We start from the raw sequence: 10,469 nt of genomic DNA, 5'->3' as shown, positions 1-10,469 counted from the left end.
CACCCAGACGCCCCAGAACTAATCTTTCATTTCTTAAGCTGGGTGGCTGCTCCTTGAGTGTTCCTTTTATTATTACCTTTAAACTAATCATCAGCAATATCTGCCCTCTTGTATGTATAAGACATTTCACAATTTTTTAAAAGTTCAGGGATTTGCCCAAGATCTCTTGCTCTTTTTTTTCTTTTTTTAAGAATTTCATTTATTTGCCAGAAAGAGAGAACACAAGCAGGGCGAGCGAGGAACCCGATGCAGGATTGGAACCCAGGACCCTGGGATCAAGACCTGAGCCAAAGGCAGAGCTTAACCAACTGAGCCACCCAAGTGTCCTTAAGAGCTCCTGCTCTTATGGATGAGGTAATGAGGTCTCAGAGGGGGCTGTCACACAAGGAAAAAGAGAGGACGAGACAGTGGAGGAAAGGGTAGCTAATGCCCTGATAAGAGCAAGGGCTGAGGGCGGAGATTTCTGGATTGGTCGCCTGCTGTGCAGGAGAACACAAGACACACATCCACATACTGGACACGGAAGTGCTCTTCCAACGCGCGCACAGCTCCAGTTGCAGTTCCCAGACAGTCCGCGAGAGGGCGCCAAGGCACCAGCTTTCGCCGCCCGCAGGCCCCTGGCTGCGTTTCTCGCCCGCGCTGGCGCACTTCTGGCTCTTTCCAGGAGAGGGCGCCAGTGACCCGAAGAAGACCGAAGCGGCCAGGACGCCCACGTTTGCGGGTGCGTGAGCGAGTTCAGCTGTGCGCTGGAGTGCTTTAATCTACCCGGCTTTCCCTGCCACTCGGAGAATTTGGAGTTTCGGCTGAAGAAACGAATAACACCCGTAGACTTGATTCTGCAGCGCCTCCTGTAGCCTTCAAGCTTGGATCCTTTGGATATATAAGGGAGAATCTAGGTTTTGTGGAAACTAGAGTTTTGCAACCTGGACGCAACGGTTTGCAAATTTTACAAAATTTTACAAAATCACATAGAAAAACACGAACAAGTTGCTAGGACTTTTTGCAGACGAGAAGACTTGAAGTTTAAGCTTCAGTTATTTCAGGGTAAATCCGCCTATGATTACACGTGTGCATGTTTATTTACTGTCTGTCTTCTTCCGCTTGAATGTAAGTTTCAAGAGGGCAAGGATTTTTACCTAAATTGCTAGCTCCTGCAACCCCATTAGTTCCTAGCACATCGGAGAAGATTTGTAAGTATTTGTTGAATAAACCAGTTGGGGCTGGCACAGTTTCCCTGGTAGAGATGACAATGGCCAAGCCTGGGGCTTTTTTTTTTTTTTTTTTAAGATTCATTTACTTGTCAGAGAGAGAGCACCGGCGCCTGGAGCGCACAAGCAGGGGGAGCTGCAGGCAGAGGGAGAAGCAGGCTCCCTGCTGAGCAAGGAGCCTCACACCAGATCAATCCCAGGCCCCTGCCATCATGACCTGAGCCAAAGGCAGACGTTCAACCGACTGAGCCTTTTGAGGAGAGATGGGATCAGGATGATCTCATTGAAGCCTCAGAGCCGTGACTATAAAGCCCATTTTAAAGCCGAGGATGCCAAGGGCTTGGAAGGTGAAGCAAGTGCCCAATGAGAAGTGGCATTGGGCCGGGAAGCTACTGCCCCCCCAACCCCCACTCTCCGGCTGCCCCTTGCACAAACCCCTGTATTAGCCCAAGGCGCCCACCTTGGGGGCAGCGCTGGAAAAAAGATTTTGCAAGAGCTGGGGCAGGAAGCTCCAGCCAGGGCGGGTCTGGGAAGATAAGGGCTCCCCCTCCAACCATGTGCGCCTCCAGGCCTTCTGGTTTCCTCTCTTCCCTTCCCTTCCCTTTCCCGGACCCTGGCCTGGCCATGACTCACCTCCTTTCCCTCTGGCAGCCTGGCTGGGATCATAGGCCTGCCTGTCCCAGGAAAGCCTTGCTCTGTGTGACCCTGGGCAGAGGAAAGCACTATCTGGCCAGCAGTTCCTGGAGCTCAGTACGAGTAGCTGGCACGGATAAAGGTTATAAGGCTGAGACTTAGTCTCAGGAGACCAAATGTGGGGGGGCGCCAGGGCATCTCCTTATTAAGCCCGCTCTGAGGTCTGAGTGACTCAAAAAGGCAGGTGTAAGTTTGGTTGTATGTGAAGCACCCTTAACCCTATGGAGGGGAGGGTATGCATGGAGAAGTGGGGGCCCAGTGACCCCTCAGCCTCTGGGACAGAAGCAGACATGTCCACCATTTGGTCGGTCGCTACCTGGCTCAAGACTCATGTCCAGCTGATTTTTTTTTTAAATTAAAAAATACCAAAACGTGGGTTGCAAAAATTGTGATATGTATTATGTGTCTTGTGTTTCTCCAGCTTACACACTTTAAACAAACACACAGACTGACCAGGTATGATTTCAATTGGAAATATGATGAAACAGCTCCATCGGGCATCCTAGGAGAACCTGAAACCCCTGATAAGCCTTAACTGATTTCTGGAAAGCCTTCAAAGTCAGTGTCCCAGTGTGGCATTGGGCGGGTCACCTCACCTCTCTGAAGGAGAACAGCTGAAAAGCAGAAATAGCCCTGGGCCCATCTAGCCTACAGGCCTGACCAGTCAGTCCCCTTACTAAGGGCTTAGAAAATTTTACACCAACGTACACTGTCCACTATGAGCCAGTCACGGTGCAAAGCCTTTTTTTTTTTTTTTTCTTTCTTTTTTTTAGAGTTGGGGGGAAGGGGAGAGGGAGAGAGAGAATCCCAAGCAGGCTCTGCTTATCATGGAGCCGGAGGCAGGGCTCGATCCCACAACCGGGAGACCATGACCTGAGCCGAAATCAAGAGCTGGATGTCCAACCACAGAGCCACAGAGACGCCCCGTGGTGCTAAACTTCTTATGCGTACTGATTCAACTAACGGATCCTTGGAGCGACGGTTCTGGCTCCCATTTCTCAGATGGGAAAACGGAGACAGAAACAGGTGAAGTAATAGCATCAAGGCTGATCCAGGGGCTGGGTTCCGGCCGCCTCCCGACTGAAACGTGAGCCTGTGATCACTGTTGTTGCTCTGGTTATTTTTATCGAAACGAGCGTGATAGCATCGCTCTCGTACAGCTGTGAGGAGGATTAAGTGAATTAATTTTTCAAAGAGCCTAGTATGATACCTGGCACATAATAAGTGCTCGATAAATGTTAAATAAAATAAAATAAAAAAGTATTTCAGGTTTCAGGCCCACAGCCCTGGGCAGGCAGGATCCATACCCAAGAACCCTGTCCGGGTGTTTCCCCGTGGTCTCTGCCCCGGCTCCGCCCGCACCCTGTCCAGGAGGGGCTAAGGAGTTAATGATTTCCCAAGCAGCGCTGAAAGGAGCAGGGCTTTGCATCACATACACACAGAGAAGAGCTTTGCATGATACACACACACGCATACACAGCAGAGGTCTGGGTGCTGCACACACGCGAGGCTTGCATACTACACACACAGCAGGGCGGTGCGTGCCGCACACACGTACACACACACACTGTCACGCCGGTCCCTGGTGGCCCCCCCCGCCGCGAGGCGAGCCTGATGCAAGCGCAGCGCCCGCCCGTTCCCAGGCCCGGCTGCAGCTGCGGGCGGAGGGGCAGGGCGGGGGCGGCGCTGTTTGTCTAGCGCGGCCGTGCCAAAGGCGGCGGGCCCCAGACAGCCAGGCGCCTCCGTACACCTGGGGATGCTCAGGTTAAATAGCTCCGCATTCCTCGGGCCCAGCTGATGGAAACGCTCCCAGGCCGCCGCCGAGCCGGCCTCCAGATGGGCTGGGCCCCGGCCAAAGGGGAAAAGAGGGAAACGTGGAAGCCAGAGTGCGCCTGAACGGCAGGGGGGTGGGGGGGAGGTGGCCGAGGCCCCCGCCGCAGCTCCTTCCTCCGCTGGAAGGAGGCCCTGCGCGTGTGGGAGGACGCGCGGGGGACACGCCCAGGTGCCCGTGGGTGGGCTCGCCGGGGGCCGCCCCGGGAGGGAGTGGGTGCACACGTGTGCCTCTGAGGACACTCCAAGGACACACAGGCGACAGTTAATAATGATCATTTGTAACTATCAAACGCTGCGTGCTCAGTGCTCTAGTCCATGTATTCTCTACAATTCGGAGCCGTGAACGCTGTGAAACAGCAGCGGGGTGGGGTGTGGAGTTGGGAGTAGCAAAGGGCGTCATTTACCTCCACTGCGTTCTTTGATTAAGTCCATAGCGTGCTTGGGGCGGGGTGGCACCTGGTTCCGTGTTAGTGCTCAGCGGGGGACGACCCGATCTTGCATCTGCCCTTGATGCTGTTCATCTCTTCCGAGCCTCAGTTTCCTGTTGTAGACCTGGGATGAGAACCCGGTGTAGCCCCACAGGGATCCATGGGATCCCCTGTGTAATGGATTCCTGTGTAGAGTTGAGCAGGGATCGGCCGGTGGTGCTAGGGGCTATTTATTTTATTCTGTTTATCGACAAAATGTATTAATAGTCCTTGTCCTCTCCGGGGTAAGTCCTTTGCCCTTGCCGGGCTCGGTTTTCCCTGTGTGCCTCCGTGGGAACCAGGGTGGTAGGGATCCTTGAGGGGTGCTGTCCCTAGGGCCTAACAACTGCTCAGAGGGTTGGTCCTTGAACTTCTGAGGGAGGGTTTGCCTGAACACAGCTGCCCCCACCTCCACCCAGACCAGCAGAGACCCAGGAATGCCAGCCAACTTACAGAACAATTACACACTTAGAAACCCACGGTGTGGTTCTGAAGCTCCTGGACACACAAACCCATCCATCAGCGGGACCCATGCAGAGATGCCCATAATGCATTTAGGCAGAACACACAAGCCCGAACAGCTGGACGTCGCACACTTCTGTGCAGAACGCATGCGCTCGCCTTTGCCCTTCTGCATACACCCCATGCTTATCCGCATCCACACCCCTAGGCCTGTACATCAGATGACCCAGCCCCACAGGGGGGATCTACCAGTTCACTCATGTCACAGACACAGGCCCAGACACTCATATGCACTCCCCCGTGTACAAACTCACACATGTCCAGGCAGATAGTCCCTTGCCAATGACATCCTTTTCCTGCTCAAGAGCTGGGGACTGACTCTCTCATTCCTCCTCAGCCCACACGGGAACCCTGGGGCAGAGAGGTCTGTGTGAGCTGCTGGCATACCCAGGCCAGAGTGAGGGGGCCGAGTGTGTACCCAGAGCAGGTGGCCCAGCAGCTGTGCCCAGGCTGGCCCTGCCAACTTGCTCACCCACTTGGACAAGCTGGGAGCCCCAGGGCAGCCTGCTACAATCCAGGGCTAGGCAGGCCAACAGGGGAGGCACCTCCTACTGGGGAATGGGGCGACAGAAGTCCTGCCTCAGACAGGCTCTGGGCAAGTCTTTCCCCTAGGTCTCCCCTTCCCCTAACTTGGCAAAGATGGGAGGTGGCCCAGTGACCTGTTCTCCAACTTCAATGGCCTGTTGAATGCTCAACCGAGAGGGGGACTTGGCAGGTTGATCTGCATTTTAACAACCTCCCCAGGTGACCCAGATGGCCCAAGACCACTTGGAGAAACCCTAGAGGTCTAGAGGATTTAATTTTATGACACCGGGGAGCAGGGAAATGGCTAGTGATGGGGAAAGAATAGACTTTAAAGACACCGGAAAACACTCAGTTCAGGTCGGTAAAAGCCACAGTCCAGATGTGGTCTTCTAGTCCCCCTCCCCCCCAGCACCAGCTGTGAAAAGGGTCAGGGGTCACCCGCATCCCAAGGCCTTCCCCTCAATCCAAGAAATCACTGCAACTTTACCGCAGTCTAAAGTATTTGTTTAATAACAAAAAAAAACAAACAAAAACAAAAAAAACCACCCCACAGAACTATTGTAAAACAATATTCTCGGTGATCATTGTAATATACAATACAAAGCAATTAATTTCCTCAGAAATCTGAGAAGCACCAAACGTGACCATTTTTTAAAATGTCTGCTTTTCAAAAAATAGAAACACACTGGGGGTCCCCCAAGTCTCTGGTGGCTGGTAGGTGTGGAGGGAGGGTCGGCCTGCCCTCCTGTCAGTCCCCCGGCCCTGGGCTGGATCCAGCCAGCGCCCCACGGTCGCTGATCTCAATCTTGTTCCTCCCCAGCTCCGGCAAGGCGCTCGGCAGGATCAGAGAGCAGGAATTCTTCTCGCCCCCTGGAGGGCTGGGGTCCGCCAGTCCTTGAGAGAGGCACTTCAGCGACACAAGATGCGATCGTCCGCCGGAACACATGCCGCCTGTGAAAGAGAGAGAGGAGCGGTGAGACAGGGGGGTCGGAGGGGACAAGGCTGCAAGCCCTTCCCCAGGGGACACTTTGAGAGCGCGCTTTTTCCGATCTCCTTGGGCATCCTTGCACAGCCAGGTGCCCGAAAAGATGGGACGGACGTAGAGCCAAATACCTACCACCCCCCGCCTCCCCCTGGGCCTTAGTTTACCCATCTGTAAAAAGAAAATGCTCTCGTGCTCCAGTTCGGATCTCACCTCGGCCGCCAGGGCGCTGATCTCGCCGTTGAGGGTGCTGAGCGGAGCCCGGGCAGGGAGCCCCCGGCCTCCGGGGGTCCCGACTTGGGATTCCGAGTTCAGCTCCAACTCCAGGTCCCAGATGTAGTCTATGACGTGCTGGAGGATCTCCACCCGGCTCACCTTGCGGTTTTGGGGCAGGGTGGGGACCAACTCCTTGAGGCGCGAGTAGCAGCCGTTCATGTCGTAGAGTAGCACGTTCACCTGCTGCTCGTCTAGCAGGGCCGGCAGGCGCGCCCCGGCGCCCCCCGCGCAGCGCGAGATGGCCACGCTCTGCTCCGACAGACAGCGCACCACTTCGCCCGCGCCGCCTGCCGTCTTGCCGGCCTTCAGCGCGCAGCTGGGGCCCGCGGCGGCCGCGGCACTGCCACTGGCGACCTTCATAATTCTGGCGTCGGAGTAAGAGGGGGGAGGCTTAGTGCACAGAAGAGGCGGACGCCACGCGAGAGCAAAAACCTCGGAACGGAGAAAAGACGGTTGTAGAATGCGAGGGCCGGACCCCGCAGCCGTTCTTATAGAGACGCCGCGGCTTCCCCCCGCCTCCCACTGCCTCCACCGCCGGAGGCGGGCTCAGAGGTTCAAAAGCAGCCAATGGGCGGTCTAGAGGCGTGGCCTCTAGTGCCTTTGGGTCCCGCCTCCTGCTCTACTAGTGTACCCTCGCGGCCTTGGAAGGGGAACCCGAGTCTCAAGAACAGAGAGTGGGAGGGCACGGGGCGGGGTGGCTAGTGGAGGCCAGTGGAGGCGAAGGCTACCTTGGGCTTCATGCAAAGGAGGCACTGCCGACAACGAAAAGACTTCAAGAATCACTTTTCTCAGGTTCATTTTCTCACCTCTCCAGCTCCATTTTACAGATGAGAGAAACTGAGGCCCGGATGGGGAAGCCGCTAGCTCTGGGTTATCTAGAGAGCCCAGGACTAGAGCCTGGGCTTCTGGGAGCCTGACCTCCCGGCTCTTTGGGCCGAAACTTAAAGGGGGCCCTCCTGTACACTCTGCTCCCTTACCCAATTCCCAGAGAAAGTTGCTGGTTAATGTTCCTGGAACCAGGGAGGCTTTACCCAGGCCCCTCGGGGTGGGAGCAACTAATTCGGGAAAGTCCTTCTCTGGGACTGGGGACGGATCCTCTGGGACATGAACTGGGTAGAAGGCGTCCAGAGAGGGGCTGCATCCCCTGATTCTAACCTAAATTTGCATCCCCTGCAAAAAATTCCCCAAATCTCCATCAACTAGTGATTTTAGAATTTTTCTCCCTTTTTTGGCTGTTTCCTGTCCCCTCCTCCCCCTCCTCCCCCCAAAGACCTCCGATCAGGGTCTCCCTCCCACGGCGCGGCAGCTGCGGAGCTCCAGTCTCCCCCCCCTCCCCACCTCCCGGGCGGGTCTGTGTCAGCGTCTGAACAAGCGGCTCAGACCGTTAGACGCCAGGCCCGTGACGTCACCCATTCATAAAACCGGGACGGGCTGTCAGGCTGGCGCCGCGCGGGCGGTCGCCATGGAGACGGCAAACCCGGCTAGAGCGCTCCCCCACTGCGCCGCGCTCGGCCAGTCACCTGCGGACCTCTGGCGGGAAGCTGGGAATGCGCTCCTCGCGGGCGCGGTCGCTGGGCAAGGGTCACCTTACCTCCCAGGCTCCACACCTGGGAATCGCCCCACCAGGCTCCCACCTCAGACGACTGGGACGTTTCTTCACCTCCTCCTCCGCACCCCTAGCTTCCGCCTCCCGCCGGGGGAGAGTTGTGATCCCAACTCTGCTGCTGGTTGAAGTTAGTTGTCTCCGGCCCTTTTTGATTCCCAGTGCAGTATTTGCCTGAAATTTTGATAATAATGACAGAGGTGGTTTCTTGAATTCTTAGTTCGTGCAAGGCACTGCGCAGCATACTTCACTGTGTGTGAAGCCTTCGCCTTTTTCATCTTCTGTAATCCTGGCCACAACTCTAGAGGGGAGCTCTTTGGTTTCTTTATGCAAAGGAGGAAACTGAGGCTCAAAAAGCCTCCCAAGAGCCATAGCTTTTGTAATGGCTGTATTATTATAACAGGGGAACTGAATTGTAATGCAATCCCTTCCTGCCAGGGTAGGCAGTCTGCCTCCAGAGCCCTAGATGGGCCAGAAGCAAGCGGGGGACACTTAAGTTTAGAATAGCCACCCAAGGGCACACAGCTTTAGCAGGACTAAAATACTGTGCCTACCGAGGAGAGAGTTGATACTCTGTTTATGGTCCCTCCTCCTCCTCTCCACCTCCCAGCAATTAATTCATGGGTATCAGCAGGTTTCCTTTTCCCACAGAAGTCTGGGGGATGGGCCAGTAAACCCGGGCTCTGCCTCCACATGGGGGAACCAGGAAAACTGATCAGTGAGACCAGCTTCAAAGGAGAGAGATGTTATTAATTAATTAACTGGACTCCTCATCCCATTTACCACACCCCCCAAACTCTCCAAACTCCCTAAGCCTTGTTTAGCAATCTTCTGATGACTGGAGAGAACATTTTGCTGTACAAAACAATTGCTAAAGAATTGGAAAGACAATGACCAGCCAGAAAAAATTAGAATATTAATTCATTACCCAGTGTTTATTAATTGACCCAGCAATTCTACTTGCTGGCAACAATTCCAGAGAAACCTACACACATGGACGCAAAGATGTCTGCCCAAGGATGTTCACTGAGGTGCTATTTTCAAGAGGGGAAGTTGAAGTAACCTAAATGTCCATCAACAGGGGCATTATCTGAACTATGAATGAAACATATACACTACGAATGAAACATCAATGCTGTGGAATGTCTACGCAGCTGGTGGGAAGTGGGGCCGAGAGAGATCTAGATTCTACTGTTGGTGGAGAGACCAAGTGTTAGACTGGGGGTCAAGGTAGGACCTCTTGCATGTAGAAAAGCCAACATACTGCTCCCAAGTACAAGTGTACCTGGAAGTGAATTTTTGAAAAGAGAGGCAATCAAGCTGTGGGGAAAAAATTCAAACACAGTACTGTGTAATGTCTCCAATATGAAGTTCTAGAATGAGCACAACTAATCTTTGGTGAAAGAAATCAGAATGGTGGCTGCTTCTGGGAGTGGAGGGTGGGAGTTTCCAGGGAAGGGGCATGAGGGAACTTTCTGGAATGATGGAAATGTTCTAGATGATGATGATGTGTGTGGTACACAGTGCATGAATTAGTCAAAACACACTGGATTGTATACTTTTGCACATTCCATTGTATTTAAATTGTATCTCAACAGGAGTGCCTGGCTGGCTTAGTTGGTGGGGCATGGGACTCTTGATCTGGGGGTTGTGAATTCAAGCCCCACATTGGGGGGAGAGAGTATTTTTAAACAAATTAAAATACATAAATAAATAAATTGCATTCAACAAAAAATATTAGAAAGCAAAAAAAAAAATAGGATAAACAAACATCAAATTCCTGATGTCACTCACCCCTGTGAAGACTGAGGGAAGGAGAACAATACGAAGTAGGACCTTTACTCTTATCTTCACATAGGTATTTCTTTCTTACAGTTTTTCCTGAAAGTGTTATTGACGTGTAATTGACACATGCTAACTGCATATATTTAAGATGTACAATTTGATAGCTTTTGACATGCGTACGTACTCATGAACCATCGCCACGATCAGGAACATGAACGTACACTTCCTTAGCTCTAAAAGTTTTCCTTTGCGCCTCCTAATCCTTCCCTCCCCCTCTTCCACCCAGTGCCCACGCAACCACTCATCCTTCTCTATAGATTAGCTTGCATTTCTAGAATTTTATATGGATCGCAGTATATACTGTATATATACTTTTTCCTACAAAAAAAAAAAAAAAAGGCTTTTCAGCCTCGTTTCTTTAACTCCACATAATTGAGATTCATCCGTGTTCATTCCTTCTTATTGCTGAACAGCGGTGGTATGTGGATATGCCACGATTTGCTTGTCCATTCACCTGTCTTGGACATTGGGTTGTTTGTGGTTTGGGGTTAGTACAAATGAAGCTGCTACCAACA

At 53.1% G+C, this 10,469-nt stretch overlaps 1 protein-coding gene across 1 annotated transcript; it reads right to left on the bottom strand.

The window, feature by feature from the left end:
• Positions 1 to 5,735: 5,735 nt before the first annotated feature.
• Positions 5,736 to 6,973, bottom strand: ID1 (inhibitor of DNA binding 1, HLH protein). Its single transcript, XM_008703393.2, has 2 exons — positions 6,444 to 6,973; positions 5,736 to 6,199 (listed from the first exon to the last, which is right to left on the bottom strand). The coding sequence occupies exons 1-2, from the start codon at positions 6,864 to 6,866 to the stop codon at positions 6,158 to 6,160; spliced, it is 465 nt and encodes a 154-aa protein (XP_008701615.2). The 5' UTR covers positions 6,867 to 6,973; the 3' UTR covers positions 5,736 to 6,157.
• Positions 6,974 to 10,469: the final 3,496 nt, after the last annotated feature.

This window comes from Ursus maritimus, unplaced genomic scaffold, assembly GCF_017311325.1.
Source record: "Ursus maritimus isolate PB19 unplaced genomic scaffold, ASM1731132v1 scaffold_22, whole genome shotgun sequence".
Taxonomy (NCBI): domain Eukaryota; kingdom Metazoa; phylum Chordata; class Mammalia; order Carnivora; family Ursidae; genus Ursus; species Ursus maritimus.
The sequence above is the reverse complement of the archived record's forward strand: the minus strand, read 5'-3'. Positions and strand labels throughout refer to the sequence as shown.

Coding starts and splice junctions, on each gene's coding strand:
- ID1 (XM_008703393.2), bottom strand. CDS start 6,866: ATGAAGGTCGCCAGTGGCAGTGCCGCGGCCGCCGCGGGCCCCAGCTGC. Junction 6,200..6,443: donor TCAGCGCCCTGGCGGCCGAG/GTGAGATCCGAA, acceptor TCTCTTTCACAG/GCGGCATGTGTTCCGGCGGA.